The 19162-nt window shown below is 40.2% G+C and overlaps 1 protein-coding gene across 1 annotated transcript in view; it reads left to right on the forward strand.

Annotated features, from left to right (window-relative positions):
- The first annotated feature begins 1050 nt into the window (after window positions 1-1050).
- Window positions 1051-19162, forward strand: part of MROH2B (maestro heat like repeat family member 2B) — a 67610-nt gene continuing 49498 nt past the window's right edge. Inside the window, exons 1-13 of the mRNA XM_047799400.1 lie at window positions 1051-1153; window positions 2394-2455; window positions 3942-4052; window positions 5309-5468; window positions 6434-6532; window positions 9652-9806; window positions 12102-12242; window positions 12605-12697; window positions 12791-12860; window positions 14508-14621; window positions 15635-15708; window positions 17702-17824; window positions 18816-18929. Coding sequence (XP_047655356.1) covers window positions 1051-1153; window positions 2394-2455; window positions 3942-4052; window positions 5309-5468; window positions 6434-6532; window positions 9652-9806; window positions 12102-12242; window positions 12605-12697; window positions 12791-12860; window positions 14508-14621; window positions 15635-15708; window positions 17702-17824; window positions 18816-18929 — 1419 coding nt within the window. The remainder of the gene's footprint in view (window positions 1154-2393; window positions 2456-3941; window positions 4053-5308; window positions 5469-6433; window positions 6533-9651; window positions 9807-12101; window positions 12243-12604; window positions 12698-12790; window positions 12861-14507; window positions 14622-15634; window positions 15709-17701; window positions 17825-18815; window positions 18930-19162) is intronic.

The raw sequence follows: 19162 nt of genomic DNA on the forward strand, positions 1-19162 counted from the left end.
CTAACCACTAGACCACTGATGGCATCTGTAACACATCCAGTGCAATGTATATGTCTATGAAAAGAATGATAATTCTATAGGTCTAGTTGGAAGCAGTCAACCTTTGAATCTGAAATACTCATTAATGAAGGGATGATATCTGGAGAAGCAGCAGCTGAGAAAATGTCATGAGCCCCTCCCCTCAGCCCCTTTCACACCCAGACCTCTAGACCACTGGCACCCCCTTCCCACGCTCTCTGACATCTGCCAGAATCACATACAATCGGGACACACTTTAGAAACTGTATATCGATTTAGGATTAGGTGGGTATGGAGAACAGGTTTAAGTACTAGTCAAGTTGAAAGCAGTATAGCCAAGAGGTCTGAATAACGAATGATTTGAAAATATAAAGAACGAACAGAGTCAGGAAAAACTTGAGCTTGGAGTGAGGACAGCATGCAGATGAAGTCAGTGATGGGGTGGAGTGGGGAGGGAGGCTGAGGTTTTGCTTTGCTGCCGTCAGTTGGACATTCCATTCAACTGCCCCTGGCAGGCATTCTGGGCCACTGAGCATGCCCCGTTTCTGCTTCTGACTTTCACCAAGCAGAACAATCAACAAGATCACCATAAAGGCTTTACCAACACCAGGCCAGTAGAGTGACCACGGAAAACCTTTCCCAAATTTGTGATCAATGGACCCAGGTTTAGGGAGAAAAACTTTGGTCTCCAAAAATGGTTTGAGTTTCAGTTTCTAATTTCTTCCCTCTCAGATACTCTGATCTCCACCAAAGGGATAATATCCGGTGAGATGAAGCCATTTTGTTGGTCAGCAGGAGCCCAGAAGGAAGAAAATGTCATAGTGGGAGAATACAGCATCATCTTCCTCAGCCGCAGCCCATCGCTGAAAACTTCCAGATCATTGTGCCAACTGAGTGGAGGAGGGACTTTAATTTAGAGACCTTTATATGAACCTTATGTGAGAATCTTACTAGCCTGCTTCTTTGATTTGTTAGCCTTACTATTTCTGATACTTAGGTGCTGCCTCTAAGAGGGCCTGAAACAGCCAAGGCATGGCTGAGGACACAGAGGAATCTGCAGGTAAGCATGATCAGCTCCTGAGTAGTCAGGTGTTTTGTGTCTATGTGGCCATAGGCCCGTGTGAGGTGGAGAATGGTACGTGTCATTGACAGAAATCTATACGTCTTAAAGGTTTTTTAAAAAGCTATGCTAAAGTAAAATTCTTTCTCTCTACTTTCCCTTTATTCCAAAATAATAAAAGCACCCGGATTGTAAAGGACCAATGGTAGACTAGAAGCCTGAGAGATGATTTTGCTTCTTTGCCTTCTTTTAAAATGTGTATAGTCTACTTGAGGAGAGAGTGACTACAATGCAAAGAAAGACAGTTTCTTGTTTAATCTTAAGTACTGGCTGAGTCCTTTGGAAATACTCTTCTTTGCCAGAAAAGACCACTAAAGGAGAATGTTGTTTGATTTGGAGGCTTGTGGGAAATCACAGCATCCAGAAGTATCCCTCCAACCAGCTCGCCATGTGGTGTGAAATTGTGCAATGCCTTTGACTCAAAAATGTCTTTTCAGTTTTCCAAAGAGCTTTACTCAATTCTGGAAAGTGCAAGTCAAAAATATTTAGGTCGTTATCCAAAAGTACTGTTTCCATGATCATGGGACCAAAAGAGGGACCTAGCAGGGCCAGAAGGAAAGACAGAGAGAAAGACAAATGCAGAGAAGATGGAGGGGGATTGAGGAAGGAGGTGGAAATAACCCTCTCCTACCCAAGTCAGGTATAAGGGATTCAGGTCATGGAATTTGGAGCTGAGCCTCACTAGGAGGATATAGGGTGATGCCTACATGATTAGAGGGGATATATAGGGATCTAGCATCTTTTATCTTGACCTCCACATTTAATTCAGGTTTTGAAAAAATACTAAGCACCTGCTTTTGTTTTGTTTTGTTTTGTTTTGTTTTAGGGCCGCACCCATGGCATAAGGAGGTTCCCAGGCTAGGGGTCCAATCAGAGCTATAGCTGCCGGGGGCTTACCCCACAGCCACAGCAACACCAGATCCTTAACCCACTGAGTAAGGCCAGGGATCGAACCCGCAACCTCATGGTTCCTGGTTGGATTTGTTTCCACTGAGCCACGATAAGAGCTCCAACATCTGCTATTTTCAAGTATGTTAAGTGTATGAAATACTAATAAGAAACAATTCCTGCCATCAAAGATCTGGAAGTCGAGAGGAAGAGAGGAGGAGAGAGGAAATCAGAGAGAAAAAAAGAAAGAAGAGAGAGAGAAGAAGAGAAAGATGAGAAAAGAAAAAACTTTCTATGACTATTACATAGTAACTAACAGGAGGGCATTTCAGCCCATACTTAATTCTTCTCTTCCTGTCCATTTTAGAGACTTTTGGAGACATCAATCTCACTCTCGGCTTGCTGAACAAAGAAGATAACATTAGCAAGGTAAGAAAAATAAAGAATCTCTTCCCCATTCACTTTTTTAGTCCTGTTATTACACTTGATATATTTACTTCTTTGCCTTACCTTCCTCTTTTATCCCTGGTTTCTTAAGTGGCATTCGATTTTTTCAGAAAATGCAGTTTTAAGGGAAATCATTGTAATGCTTAAACAATGATGTTTGGCATTTGAGGATTTAGAGAATCCAATTATAGAAGCTAGGAAAAGAATGCTCCCTTCCATAACCTTATACATGACGTGAAAATAAAGGGGTGTCAGACTTACAACAATGTAGCTTAGAGCCTCGTCCTGTGTAATTTGAAGGTTGGCAGACAGTTGGTCTTGTCTAAAACATATCAAGGACTTTTTGGTGTGGACCAAATATTTTATGCATATTTTGGACAGAATCAAATGTCTTGTAAGCAATTTCAGAGCTCCTATGAAAATCCCCGAAGATCTCCCCTATATCTATAATGCTGTTTCACAATTAAAGAGGTATTTCTCTGAGATTTAAAGGCTTCCCTGGCTTCAACAGCATTTGTAAATAATAGTTCCCCTTCATTGAACACCTAGCTAGGGAATAGAGTGCTCCATGCTTTCTAAACACTAGTGTATTGTATTATATTCACTCCTCACAGCTATGAAGTAGATATCGATATTTATACCGGACGAACATGAAATGTGAGGCCCAGAGAAGTTACATGACTTGCTAAGAACAGCAAGACTACATCCAAACACAAGCCAGTCTGACTCCAGAATACTGCTCCTACTCATTATTCCATGTAGCCTCCCTGTGAAGGGCAAGTGCCTACACCTTTCTCTCTTAATCTAGTCGTTCTGCATATTAGAATCCCTCAGGCAAAGGGAGTTATTTTACACCCTATACATAGGCATAGTACCTCAAGCAGCAAGCCTGAGGCTCTGGGAAATTTTAGAACATCAGTCTCTCATCTTTCAAAGCCATGTGGCCACCTAAGACATTGAGAAGAGCCCTCACACACAGCTTCTGCTCCAGCCATATAATTCCCAGAGGCTGCAGCACTATGGAAAAGGACTCAACTTTCTCTACAAAGGCAGGAATGAAGCAAGGGCCTATAAATCCCCTTTAGGAAAAAGTTTCCTAATTTAGCAGCTTCTTTGGGAATCGCACTGTCTTCCTCAAGGCCATAGTCAATCCGTGGTAGTAAGAGCAATAGTTAGGTTGATGGGCATTTCCATTGCCCTGAGTACCCTGCAACGCGGTCCCTGCCTTCAGTTAGATTTTGTCGCAGAAATGTACTCAAGACAGTTTTCAGAATGAACTCTGCTTTCCGGAGTCTGCCTTTGACATCTAAAGATGCATCTTTTGTCAAGGGGGCCCCAAGTAGGATATGTAAAATCCACTGTGTAGTAGACAGATGTTACTTAGTTTATTGGTGTTATTCATTTGGACTTTATCCGACTCCTTTAGTCTGCCACTCAAATTTCTGTGTACAACCTTGTATGTTCACAGGAAGACATTTACGGTCATCTCACTTCCGTTATTCAGAATTCCGACATCTTGGATGATGCAATTGTCCAAAGATTGATTTTTTATGCTTCTAAGGACATGAGAGACAACAATGTAAGTTTGATCCTCAATGATGAGTCAGTGTCGGGGTCAGCAACATGTCTTTAAGTGACCAACTGCACCTATGCAGACATCCATAAACTTTTTCTGCAGCACAGCCAGGACCACGGGTCACTTTTATTTGTTCTTCATGGCAACTTAAATACAGTTATAGCACCTATTATTTACTCCTTCTCAGATGAGGAAACTGAGGTAGAGCTAAGAAGGTCTTTAGAGGTAATATACAATCCACGTTTAGCTGAGGAAATTGATGCTTATAAAGACTTTTTCAATGTAACACAGCTATCTACTGGCAGAACAAACAGCTAGAACCCAGATTTCCTGACTCTTGTATGAATTCTTATCTCTTCATGTGCCTACTTATCTATGTATACTAGGCTTCATATCTGGAAAATTATTTGTAAAAAAAATAATTTGAGTCTTAAAGTTATTTCCTACCAGAAATGAGTTTTACTTGTTTACCTGGGGCACAAACAATCTATGATTAATTTCAGTGTTTGAGATTTTCCTGGGCAACTTTAGTGATTCAAAGTTGGACTACAGTCCATGGAGAATCAATTTAACCTTTCACCTCAATGCAAGCCCAAAGCATAAGAGGTAGGATGACCAGGGTCTCACCTTTGGTTGGCCCTGAATTCTGACTGTGTCTCAAAATGCTGCAAAGCAGCCTCAAGAGCAGGGTTTGGGTTTATCTCTCTGGATTTCCAACCTTGTCCAGATCTCAAGTAAGTAATTCATTCCACATTATATTGTGATCTCTTTGATGTTTTCTATGAGAATATTTTGTAATATCTTGCCCAGTACTTTTTACTTTCCTCAGCAGGAAAGTTAATCAAATTTACTGAATTCACCATTACCAAAAGCAGAAGTTCCTCCAAGTATTTCCAATATCAAGGATAATTAGGTCAGGACTATATTAAAGCCCCATTTTTCTTCCTCCATTTCCTTCAGTAATTCATATCACTTAAACATAAAACAGAATTCTTAGGTTCGTGGTACCTGATTAATTAGCAAGAAAACGTGTATGGCCTCAAGTTTATAAGAACCTTAGTAAAATTTCATTTTGAGGTGCTTTTGAATGACCTCTGCTTTCCCAGCCACTGACACCTAGAGTCTTCCACAATGGGGTTTGCAACAGCCTGTTCTCCCTCTTTTGATAAGGTGAGGAATTTATATGTAATATGTAAACTATCTCCCCCTCTGCTAACTCCTGCCGCTTTTTGTCTAGCTGTTATTGTTTTTTTCCTCAGATCCTCAGGGAAATCAGAATGCTAGCAGGTGAGGTGCTGGTGTCTCTTGCTGCACATGATTTCAACTCGGTGATGTATGAAGTACAAAGTAACTTCAGGATCCTGGAGCTACCAAATGAATTCATCGTGCTTGCCCTGGCTGAACTGGCAACCAGCTACGGTATGGAGGGAATACTGTCACCCTGACTAATTGTCTAAACCCAAGTGGGAGCAAACAGAAGGAAGGAAAGGATCTCTTCCTTCTTCAGTACTAAAAAATAATGATGAGGGATTGGGGCCATTGTTTTTCAGCACAGAGGAGCCTGCTGGCCAGTCATGAGTCTGTGCTGCTCTGAGTTTGGCTGGACTTTCTCTCACCCTCATCTTCCCTTTCATCTGCCTTTGTGTTTGCAGAAGCACATTTTCCGTAAGCCATAGTCTGCAAACCACTAAACTCACACATAAAAGTTTCTTAGGATGTTTTTTCTATACCACTTTATTTAACAGATATTTATTGATCACCTATCACCTTTGGGACACAGGGAAGTTCTGGTGGGAGGGATGAACATTAATAAAATGTTCCCACTGTAGCGAAATGGGATGGAGTTTGACCCCTGACCCAGCACAGTGCGTTAAAGGATCCAGCACTGCTGCAGCTGCAGCAAAAGTCACAACTCTGGCTTGGATCTGATCCCTCTCCCAGAAACTCCATATGTGCTCTTGGTACAGGTGGCCTATAGCAAGTATTTTACTTTAGACCAACCATGCTTTGGTTCTCTATCTACAACCTGGCATATAGAGGAGGGATAGAGGAGAACCTCTTCCCACTGCACTTCATCTGCCTCCCCTACGGAGCTTTGACATGCTTGCTGATTTTTGGTTATGGCCACTCCCACATGGAAGTGGAAGGCATATGGAATTTCCCAGACCAAGGATTGAATCCTACCTGTAGCTATGACCTATGCCAGATCTTTAAACCCACTGCACACACACACACACCCCACAGGGATCAAACCTGTGCCTCCATATCAACCTGACCTGCTGCAGTCAGATTCTTAACCCACTGCACCATGGTGGGAACTCCCAAAGTGCTTGCTGTTAATATGAAGAGATAACACCCTTCTTCTCTCGTGCCCCTTCCTGCAGTGTCTCAGAGCATCCCCTTCATGATGATGACCCTGCTCACCATGCAAACCATGCTCAGGCTGGCCGAGGAGGAGAGGATGAGGGGAGCTTTCTGTCTCGGTGGGTATCCCCTGCGGTTCCCTCTTCGTTACAACTGCGCTATGGATGGAGCAAATGTCTTCTGTTTCCTTTTACTCCAGTCTCGTCCTTTCTGGTCATAGTAGCTACCGTTGCTTGAGTGCCTACCCCATGGAAGGGCCGCTTCAGGGAATGATCTCTGTCAATCCTCACAGCAATTCTGCAAGGGAAGTACTATAAGCCCATTTTACGGATGAGAAACTGAGGGTCATGGACGTTAAGTGACTTTCTCAAGGTGGGGACAGTCATTGACGGAGAGGTGGCATTCAGGTCTATAGACCACCCAGTCCATATTCTTTCCACTATCCCACACCGCCCCCGTTTCTGCCTCATTCTTCAAGAGGCTCACACTTTCTCTACAATGATTATGAGCTTTTACCAGCTCTTAGCCATAAGCTAAATTTTGGCATCTCTTTATAATGCCACATTGTAATAATGATAAGTAAACTATCTAATCAAGATACAAACAATCATAAAACCAAAGAAAATAGGTAAATCAGCTGTGGTCAGAGAGTCCTTCTACCCCCAAAGTGAAAGGCATCTACAGTAATTAATAGTCTATAGAGAAGAATATGACCTGGAAGTCCTGGGAAAAGCATTTATAGCACAGAGAGGGGCTTCTGGAGACCCAGACTCTTACCTCCGAGCCACTGAGCCATCAGATGACTCTGTCCTTCACTCAACCTCAATTTCACCTCTAAAGACAACAAACAAAGTGATTGCTAAGATCCCTTCCACCTCTGGCATCCCCAGCACTACTGTTTTATGATACTTTAAAGCCCATGCTGTCAGGAATGTCTTCTTTACCTATCAACCCAGTTCTTTCTTAACCTTCACAGTGACCCCATTAGGAAGATAACAGTTTCCATTCACATTACAAATGAGAAAATTGAGGCTTAGAAAAGTTAAACAGCTTGCCTGCAATCACACAGCTACTATGTTCCAGAGACAAGATTTGAACTATGACAGTCTAACTCAAGGACTTGAACCACTATGCTAAAAGATTAGCCTTCTTTTCAACACTTTTTACTTTCCCTACTTACTATCACAACTAATATCATGTTCCTGCAAATAAAATAAACATCGTTGCCTCTAATAGCATTTTTACTTCCAATATTGATAACCAAGAAGGTAAAAGAGAATAAAATTAGAAATCATCGTGGGGGAGTTCCCATCGTGGCTCAGTGGTTAATGAACCTGACTAGTATTCATGAGGATGTGGGTTCGACCCCTGGCCTTGCTCTGTGGGTTAAGGATCTGGCGTTGCTGTAAGCTGTGGTGTAGGTTGCAGATACAGTTTAGATCCTGTGTTGCTGTGGCTGTGGTGTAGGCCGGCAGTTACAGCTCTGATTGGACCCCTAGCCTGGGAACTTCCATGTGCTGTGGGTGTAGCCCTAAAAAGACAAAAAGAAAAAAAAAAGAAATCATCATGGTAATGAATAAGGGAATTCTCTGTGTGTAATTAAACTATCTAAGTGCTCTTTGGTCCTAAAGCAACTTTTGCCTGAGTGCCAGTAAAGAAAATGTATAAAGTTTAGTAGCCATCCACCCATCCATTTATTTGTGCATTCAATCAATCACCAAATCAACAGACATCTTTGTTTCAGATACCATCAATAAACAAGACACCATCCCTCCTCACTGATTTATAGGCCAGTGCAAGACACATTCACACACACACAAAGATTTGGCAAAACATAACATGAGGTTATCAGACTTTGGAGGGAATGGGAATGAGCCAATTAAAGACCAGCCGTAAAGCTAAGATACCCAGGATCTTTTCCTTAGTATGTACACATGACGTATCCTTGAGAGAGCAAACTACAATGTTTTTTACTTCCAAATGAAAAGGATAGCATGAGAAGCTGAAGGAAAAAATTGTATTATTTAATGCATTTGATGCAAATATATATGATACATATATAAATGATATTTTTATGAGCCCAAGTTTTTTAAATTTTATTACGGTAAAACAGACACATAGAAAAACATACAAGTCAGAAGTATACAAGTTGATGAGTTGTCACAAACTAAACTTTCCATTTGACTATCACTCAGGTCAAGAAGTTGGACATTACTAATAACCTGGAAGCTCCCTTCATCAATCATCACACTCTCCATCCTCTCCAAGAGTAATGACAATCCTGAATTCTAACATCATCGATTAGTTTTGCCTCTTGTGAGATCCATACATGTTGTTTTACAGACTCATAGTCCATTTTCATTTCTGAACACTACTACATGTCTATTCTACAATGTATGTTTCCATTCTACCTGTTGGCAAATATTTGGATCGGTTCTTGTTTGAGGCTATTACAAAGAAAAAGTGAATAGGAACATTCTTGTACAAGTTTTAGTGCCTATATGTACACACATCTAATGGCTATATACCTCAGATTAGCATTTCTTGGTCGTAGATAATGCATATTCAGCTTTGGTTGAATAATTCCAAAGAGCTTTCAAAAGTGTTTTTATCAATTCCTACTCTACCAGCAGAATGTAAAAATAGGAGTTCCCGTCGTGGCGCAGTGGTTAACGAATCTGACTAGGAACCATGAGGTTGCGGGTTCGGTCCCTGCCCTTGCTCAGTGGGTTAACGATCCGGCATTGCCGTGAGCTGTGGTGTAGGTTGCAGACGCGACTCGGATCCCGCGTTGCTGTGGCTCTGGCGTAGGCCGGTGGCTACAGCTCCGATTCAACCCCTAGCCTGGGAACCTCCATATGCCGCGGGAGCGGCCCAAGAAATAGCAACAACAACAACAACAAAGACAAAAGACAAAAATAAATAAATAAATAAATAAATAAATAAATAAATAAAAGAATGTAAAAATACCAACTGCACCTTAGTCTGGTCTACCCTTGACATTGACTGTCTGAAATTTTAGCAATTCCAGACGGTATGTTATAGTATCTCATTGTGGTTTTAATCTACATTTCTCTAAAATGGAGGAACACATTTTTATGTATGTACTTGGTACAGTCATAAAATTTTATAGAAACTATTACACATTTGCTAATTATCAGCACACTCTTCTCCAATTATTTTATGGTCCTTCCCATCTTGATATCTCTCTCATTCTGTGGTTGTTTTGGAAATGCAGCCCTTGAGAAGTTCAGCAAAGCCATTTACAAGTACGTCAACCACTGGAGAGACTTCCCATATCCCAGATTGGATGCCAACCGACTCTCTGACAAGATCTTCATGCTGTTCCGCTACATCATGGACAAGTGGGCCGCCACGACCTCGCCCACGCAGGTGAGTGGGGTTCAGCATGTCTCAAGTTAGCTCTCCCTGCATGTTGGTTGAGCTTCCTCTTCTCTTTTTGGCATGATAATTAACCTTGGTTCACTTGGAGAGCCATGTGTTGTATTTTATCAGATTTATTAAATTTTTTTGTTTTTCCTGCTTCAAATCCCAATGTACTCATTATTTCAACTAATATTTATTGATTTCCCCATGGCATGCCAGATATCATTCCACAAGCTGGGGATACAGCAGAGATGAAGTACATCCCAATCCCCAGTCTCATGGAACTGACATGCCAATGTGTGGAGAGAACAACAAATATCTAAAATGAGCAAAATATGTCATATATCATAACCTATATTTGGGCTGAGTCACTGATTAGGAAAAATACCAGTACATAGAAATTTCCTGTATCCGTGAATATTACAATGAATTAAAATCACATCTAAAGAATGACTTGGCAGCTTCAAAATAGTGTAGTGCCTTTTAAAGAATAGATTACAAAGTGCATTCACATATATAATCCCATCCTTATCTTGCTTAATTGCTATAATTTTTTAAAGTAGGCTAAATTGTATCCTATTTGGGTCTCTTTATTGCTGTATTATAAAAGATGTAGCACTTAGCTATCTTCTCTAGTTCAGTTTCTTTTCTATACTTTGAGCTATTAAAGCATTTCTTTTTTAACATTCTGGGATAGTTAAGTCATTAGCAAACATGAAACTTTTAAAATATCCTGTAGAAGTCTTTTCTTCAAGCCACTTGAAAAACAAAATGCAATGCAAATTTGCTGACTGCTCTCCTAGCTTCCCACAGGAAGAGTAACAAGAAGGTACACAAAGTAATAAGACGCACATGGAGACAAGCACTTAACTGCTGGTGAGCACTGGAATGGCCATGACATTGGAATTGAGCTTGCAACCCATGAAGTCATTTAGTGCTGGGGAGATGCAGTCCCTAAAGAGGGGACAAAACCCACTGAAGCATAGACTGAAGATGGGATAATATGACATTCGAGGGAATCCCATGGGAGGAGGATAAGGGGGGAGGAAAAGGAGGATATAAAGAGGCAGAAATAAAAGAAACCAAAAAGATGGTTCAGCCATACAATAAAGAGCCTTGAATGCTACATAGGACTTTATTTTTTTTTTAAGAAGTAAGAAATCTTGGAAGGGTTTAAGCAAGAAGAATGATATCTTAGAAACTAAGAAAGATATGATTTGCAAGAAGCAAAGACAGATCTACAGAATCCATTGCTGGGGTGCTCAAGCAAGAAAAATCTTGAAACGTGTCCACTGCATGGAAATGTGGTAGAAGAACCTTCCAGCTGGCACACAGTATGGAGTATAATAAATGGTTATTATTATTAACCACAAGTTGTGAGGTGGCAAAATTTAGCTAATAGAAAAAAGAATGTAATATTATGTAGATAAAGCAGAATGTGGAACTATAGATTAAAGAATGGGGTCAATTTTCTGGCCACCCTTGCAGCATGCAGAAGTTCCCAAGCCAGGGCTCAAACTGTACCACAACAGTGACCCAAGCCACAGCAACGACAATGACAGATCCTTAACCCATTGAGCCACCAGGGAACTCCATTAGGAAATTAAAATACATAGAAAAAAAGATGGAAAGAGTGAGTCAAATTAAAAAATAACATTAAAAATACACCAAACTGTAATTATCTATTTACAGTGGGCATTAGGTTTTCACTATATTTTCTGCTTCATCCTAATTTTTGTGATTTCTAAATTCTTATCATCAGTATATATTGCATTTATATTTTGTACTTGTTCATTTTTCATGTCACTGGAAGCCAGTTTATAGTGGATTGAGAAGTAAATGGGAGTTGGGAATGGAGATCTAAAAGGCAGGCCACTCCTTCAAAAAGCTTGGAAACGAAAGAAAAATAGAAATGGATGAGAATAATAGTGGGATCAAAGTGATATGGAGTCAAAGAATTTTTTAATATAAGGAAAGTTTTAAATTTGTTAATATGCTGAAAGGAAATGACCTATTAGAGAGAGATTAAAGAAATAGAAGAGCAGGGCAAATATTGAAATGAGTATTAACATAGATACAGATATAGATATAAACACAAATATAAATATAACTCTGCTTCATACAGTGATCTTAACCTAAATGTTTTTTGAAGAAACCTTTCTCAATTGAAAGCAGTGAGGAAAGTTTTTTGTTTTTGTTTTTGTTTTTTTTGGAGGTGGGGGTAATCCTGGTATAATCCTGAGAAATGTACAAAAAGCGTGATGAAGCATTAGAAACAGTGTTTGTGTGCTGCCTCTGCAGACTTTGGCCATCGTGAAGGCTCATGGCCCCACAGTGAGCCTACTGCTCCATCGGGAAGACCTCTGTGAATATGCCCTGGGCCAGGTCCCCTGGCTCCTGAAGCAGTATAAAGACAAAGAGATTGATTTCCACGTCACTCAGGTAAGAGCCACACCCTAAAGAAACTGATTCTGATTCAGATAGTTGAGGAGCAATTCTCCTGGAGGACCTAAGGGACTTAAACCCCTGTTTGGGCAGCTAAACTTAAATACCTCTTGGGGAATTACAAGGTAGAGAAGAGATGGGCATAGCTGGACGGTGGCCACTCCAGAAAGGGATTTCCTCTGTTCAAGCTGCTGGGGCACTGAATAAGGTAGAGGGGCTGGAACTACTAAAGGAAACCGGTAACAACGGGAAGATTATGGGTTTGTTCTCCTTACAAAACATAATTTCTTTGCCTTCTACAACTTGTGCTGCTGCTTCATGGGCAGGTTCCAACTAACCTTCGAGAGCTTTCCTTCCAGAGTCTAAGACAAATATTGACCGCAGCGGTCCTTTACAACATTATCCTTCCAAAGGCCTTGAAAAAAACCATCTTTATCAATTTACTCCAGCAGGTAAGAAGACCATGCTGTCAAATCTGATTGTTTCATTTTCACCAGGTTTCTGTTTTTAATATCTACCACCTGATTTTTTTCCTTCTCATCCAGGTGTGCAGAGTTCCAGAGCCTCCAGTGAAAGAAAATGAAATCGAAGCTTCAAGCTGTTTCCTCATTCTAGGTAGGACCCAGCGTCCAGAGGGTTTTTAATTAAAATGTCTCCAAGTGATAACGACAACAAGGATGAAGTGTCTACAAATTGTCACATTCGTTCCTTTCACACATACACACAAAATATTTCTTCAACTCGAAGCATTCTGTGCCTTTCCCTATTCTTTCTGTTCCCAAAAGAAGTTCGTAGGTAGGGTGACAAATCATCGTGGTCTGCCTGGGACTAAAGGACTTCCAGGGAAATAGAACTCTCAGTTCTAAAACCCAAAAAGTTCCAGGCATATTTGGGATATTAACCCCTTACCAGATATACGGTTGGCAAATATTTTTCCCAATTCCATATATTGCCTTTTCATTTTGTTGATAGTTTCCTTTTCTGAGCAGGAGCTTTTTGGTTTGATGTAGTCCCACTTGTTTATTTTTGCTTTTGTTGCCTCTGCTTTTGGCATCAAATTAAATAAAATCATTGCCAAGATCAATGTCAAGGAATTTACTCCCTATGTTTGCTTCGACGAGTTTTACAGTTTTAGGTCTTGTGTTCAAGTCTTAAATACATTTTGACTGAATTTTTGTGTATGGTGTCAGGTAGGAATCCAATTTTTGGCTTTTGTATGCGGCTATCCAGTTTCCCCAGCATCACTTATTGAAGAGTTTATTCTTTCCTCATTATATATTCTTGGTTCCTTTGTTGAAAATTAATTGACCATATGCATGGGTTTATTTCCAGTCAAACCAGTACAAGCTGGTAACCCTAAGTCTAGGAAATGCTTTTTTCTTGGTATTTGAGATTATTTGAAACTCCCTCAATTCAAAGTCACGCTTTTTTTTCTTCTTTGTTGTCTCTTGGCATATATTCCTTGTCTCTGTCTCCCTCCTTCACTCCCTCCCTTTGCTTCTTGCTTTCACATCACAATCCCACCCATCACCTAGTTAGGATACCTGACACAGGTTACAGCAGAAGAACCGAGGTCCAAGGGTCAGGATGCAAAACTATGTTCTAGCACAGTCCCTTAGGGTGAGGGGCAAAAGCAATCGTATGTCCCCATTTCTACCTTCCACCTTCGCCAAATATGTCATTTCCACTACTTCACTACATACCTTTCTAGTGGGATCTGGTTCTCTCCTAACTGACCCTTCTCTTCCTATACTTTCCACTGTTCTACGTCCTAGCCTAATTAACATTTTCACTTTATCTCTGACGTGCCCAACCCAAACCACCCAGGCCTTTCTTCACTCTTCTCTGCTGCCTCCACCCCTCCAAGTCTCCAGCTGCACAGCTGTTGAAACATCACTTTGGTCTCTGCCTCCATGTTCACAAGCTGTCCCTCTGTGTCTCTGTGTCTTCTATCCTTTTCTTATAAAGATACCAGCCATATTGAATCCAGATGACCTCATCTTAACTCAATTTCTTCTACAAAGAACCTAATTTCCAAATAAGGTTATAATCACATGTATGAACAGGAGTGGGCCTCGATCTCTTAGTGACCAAACTACTTAATTAACTTTATGATGCTAAAGAAGCACAGACGTAATGAAATCTGATAACCAACTGGAAAGTGACTGACAATCCTCATGGAATTATTCTCTTCCCATTCACAAGTATTTTACCTGAGGTGAAAATGAATTCGAATGACTCCAGTATTTCTTAAACCCATAGCGCGTTCCAGCCCTGCAGACCTGATGGAATTTTTTGATGAACAAATGAGAAGTAATAATGAAGCCATTCGAGTGGGAATCTTGTCTTTGTTAAGATCGGCTGTCAGTGATGAGGGTAAGCAATCAAGAGGAAGCCAGAGTGGTTTATTTTGTACTAAGAAGCAAACCAAAGCCTCTGCATTCTCCAATTCTATCCTATGTCTTTGGGACGTTTAGAAAAAATCATATTCAAGTGAAGCTCTGTTTTCTCACTTGTCCAATATCTACTTCTTTTAAACAGGCATTCCAGTTACCTCTCTTCTTTCATGATATTTATGGATGCACCTCGTAGATGAGTAGAATATTTCAGAATTGAGTCTAGAATTTAAAAGAGCTAGTGGAATTCCCTGGTGGCTAAGTAGGTTAAGGATCTGTTTTGTCACTGCTGTTAGCTCAGGTCACTGCTGTGGCACAGGTGGATCCCTGGCCTGGGGACTTCCACATGCTGAGGCTAGGGTAAATAAATAAATGAATAAAATAGCAAACTGGCTAAGCAGCTCAATAAACAGAAGGTGAGTGGGAAGAATGTACAATATTCTAAAAATTAGTACACTTAGAAAAGAGTAGAATTTAATAAATTCTCATAGTTTATTAATTCCAGAAGGCACATACTTTCACAATATCAGAATGCATCTTATAACTGATAGCATCTTTAATTATCATCAGCCTATAATTTTTCACTTTTTGTGCAATAATGCCTCATAAAACTGATATCTTAGATTTGATAAAATATGATCATTCATTTTTACACTGCAGTATAATAGTTTTTTTGATTCAATTTGTCCTGAGATTTATTGAAGAATTGGCATAAGAAACATGAAGTAGTTTACAGAATTTAAAGCTGATCCATTAGGCATGATGTATTGAATCCACTTAAGAATCTGACAGTTTAAACACAATGAAACAAAATGTGATATAGAACAAAAATGCCATCAACATCTTTAAAGAGTTGGAAAAGGAGAAGGAACAACATAAAATGTTTAAGGACCAGAGATGTTGCAATTATATACCATAACTCTAATGGGTTTTCAACAGTCCTGGACCACACTGTGTTCTGACCGCCTTGCAATTTCTTACCCTGTCTTTCAGAGCCCAAGTTGAGAGAGCACATCACTTCAATTGAAAGAACAGTCAAAGTCATCATGGGTGACCTCAGTATTAAAGTAAGAGACTTAAGAGTTCCCTGGCGGCTCAGTGGGCTAAGGATCCAATGTTGTCACTGCTGTGGCAAAGGTTTGATCCCTGGCCTGGGCAAAAATAAATAAGTAAATAAAGTAAGGGAATTAATAGAGACTTTTATTTGGATAATGATAGTTTTAGGAGTAAATGAAATGGTTTTGACTGTTTAAGGGTCTACTTGTGAGACTGCTTTAGAAAGAGCTTGGGGTCAGTTCTACTTTTAAAAGAACTCCATCTTTCCCCAAAAGATAAACTCTATCAAAGCAAAGGTCCAAAGCACCTTCAGTTTAAGGGCTTCTCAGTGGGGGAGAAAAAAGATTTCTGCCCAGAACATCACTGTACCATGCTCTTCAAATAGTTTAAAAATTAACTGTTAATTATAAAGATAATATCTCTTCCTCCAAGAAATAATAACCCCTGAACATTTTCCTGCTGGAAAATAGAGACATCCAATTTTCCAATCAGGGAGCAAGCACCAAGAGCAAGGTGAACATATTAGTTTACTCAATATTTCCTGATCACTTGATTAAATTATTCCACATCATAAAAGACCTAGAATTTACAATGGAATAACTTTTTAAATTAGCCATTGTACTATTTGTATGAAAATCATATTTTGCTTGTATCAAAGCCACCAGAGTTCCTGTAATGGCTCAGTGGTAACAAACCTGACTAGTATGCATGAGGGCTTGGGTTCGAGCCCTGGCCCCACTCAGTGGGTTAAGGATACAGCATTGCTGTGAGCTGTGGTGCAGGTCACAGACGTGGCTTGAATCCTGCATGGCTGTGGCTGTGGCATAGGCCAGCTATTGTAGCTCTGATTCGGTCCCTAGCCTGGGAACTTCCATATGCCACAGTTGAGGCCCTAAAAAGACCAAAAAAAAAAAAAAAGCCAAAGCCAATGAAGAGCAGAAAACTCCCCAAAGAGGCTTTGGTCACCAGAAACTATGCTTTAAATAACCAAAGCTGTGCAATAAAAAACAATGGAAGGATTATATACAAAAAGCCTGACCTAGTAACTGGCCAGGCCAATCCAAGAATTGCAAGGATTTAAGACAGAATAAAAGAGAACAGAAATGTTAAGGAAGGCCAGCTCCTCAGGCAAAAATAGAAGATGTATCTTTCTCCTCACTTAGGGAAATTACTGAGTGCCTGTGTTCTAATTGTTAATTGCCACCTTGTAGCCCTGCCTCCCTGTTCAAAATTATTGTTTTCTTCCCAGGCTCCATTAAAAGACTCATTCGCTAAGGAATTTGCTCTGAGCTTTCTATCCTCCAGGGAAGCAATCCAATAAACTAATTGAAGCCGAATCATGAGAAACTTGTAACACTAGTTACAAGTTGAAGCCGAATCATGAGAAACTTGTAACACTAGTTCCTAATCCTTTATTCAATCTATAAAGCCAGACATATTTCAGAATTCATGATTTTTTCAGATTTCAGAAAAACATTATTCTAACGGTAGCCCACAATCAAACCTATTAATATTTCTTCAAAAAATATATGAATATTCACACTACATAGAGTAAGACTATGAATAGCTTTAGAACAGTTCAGTTTGGGTTTTGTCACCAATGAATGGGCATCAAATTTAAGAAACAAAATCCCAGTTTTCAGAGTTGTTTGGAGTTTGGATTTGGGGATAAGGAATTATGAAACTTTATTTCAATGTGCTATCTTTCACTGAGGACTTTTAAAGCAAGGCAGTGTTTTAGCCCAAAGTTACTAATATTTCACAATATATAGTAATAAAGAATAGGAACTAGGAGAGAAAGATTTTGGTTGAAGAGAGCTTTGCCATTGACCCTTAAAACCTATGGATCACCTCCTGCTCCATCTATTAGAGTAATATTTCCTTTATAGTCATTCTTGGAAAAGATCCCATTGAACAGTCCATGAAAGCTGACGAATAGGAGAATCTAAATTTTCATCCTGCCTAACAGAGTAAAATGTCGTCAATGCATTTTCCTTACTCTAGGTGAGGAATTCCACTCTCCTCCTCATCCAGACCATGTGTGAAAGATGCTACATTGAAGCCCGGGAAGGCTGGCCACTCATTGACTACATCTTCTCCCAGTTTGCGATGTCCAACAAGAATCTGGTATGAAGAGAGTGTGCCATTTTGAGTTCCGCCCTGGAATAAGTGCAGTTGGCTCAACTGGATTTTTTTATTTTATTTTTCTTCTTATTTATGTATGTATCTATTTATTTATTTTCTTTTTAGGGGCACACTTGCAGCATATGGAAGTTCCCAGGTTAGGGACCAAATCAGAGCTACAGTTGCCAGCCTGTGCCACAGCCACAGCCACACTGGATCCTTAACCCACTGAGCAAGGCCAGGGATCAAACCAGCATCCTTGTAGATACTAGTCGAGTTCGTTACCATTGAGCCACAGGGGGAATCCATTTAAAACTGGATTTTTAAAAAATATCTGTGGTTCAATTCAATAACTGATTTAGAAGTTATATTTCAGTCTTATCACTCTTATTCATAAATTTTTCAGCTTCTAATGTTCACAGTTCCCTTTCACCGATACCACTTCTGAACAATAAACCCAAGCTAGCTTAAATCACATTTCTTCCTAAAGAGGAGGCAGCCTGGCCTCGAAGGCTTGGGGGTGGTTTGAAGAGGAGCAGAGAAAGTGAATTGTTTCTAGAAAACAAGAGACATCCATACCTGTTATACTGAATCAGTAGCCTGCAAAACTTGTGCCATGGTCTCACTGACCTTATCAAAGTTCATTACAAATGAAATTCCAGTCCATGCCACCAGGAGGCAGTGTCTTCAGCAATCTTTGCCCCAGAGAAAATAAGGGAAAGTCTGAGGGAAAAAGGGAGCCTTGGCAGGGTTCACAGATCCTCATAGTGTTGGCTTTTCTGCTTTAGCCAGGGGTGCTTTTTCTAACCCATTTCTCCAAGGAACACTTTAAAACAGGGATTAGGCCCTGGAGACTAAGATCACTGGATTCCACAAGCCCCTTAAATTGAGTGCTATTTTCTCCACTCCAGACTCTGAGAACATATCCAAGCACAGTCAGAGGGGCCCAACAGCAGGGATTATTAACAAGTCACCTGTTTCATTTTTCTTAAAGGAGAAACCAATAAAACCTAATTCGGAGGAGCATGAAATGGGAGAGAAATCTGTCAGAGAAACAAGCCTGGAGGTTTTAAAAACCCTGGATCCACTGGTCATTGGAATGCCTCAGGTAAGGCATCTTTTATCACCCCTCATAGGTACATTAATCTCCTCTCTGAAGCTCTGTCCACTTAGGAGGAAAGACGTGCGCTTGCACTCCATGTGGCATCAATTTTGTGATGCTCTGTCCAGAAGAAGTATGTTGGGATGATCAATGCCAGCACATAGATGGTCCTCAAAAACAGGTGTTCATTACTTAATGTCTTCTATCTGGACATCAAGTGGCAGATTATAAGCATCTTC

Source organism: Phacochoerus africanus, chromosome 1, assembly GCF_016906955.1.
Source record: "Phacochoerus africanus isolate WHEZ1 chromosome 1, ROS_Pafr_v1, whole genome shotgun sequence".
NCBI classification, from domain to species: Eukaryota; Metazoa; Chordata; class Mammalia; order Artiodactyla; family Suidae; genus Phacochoerus; species Phacochoerus africanus.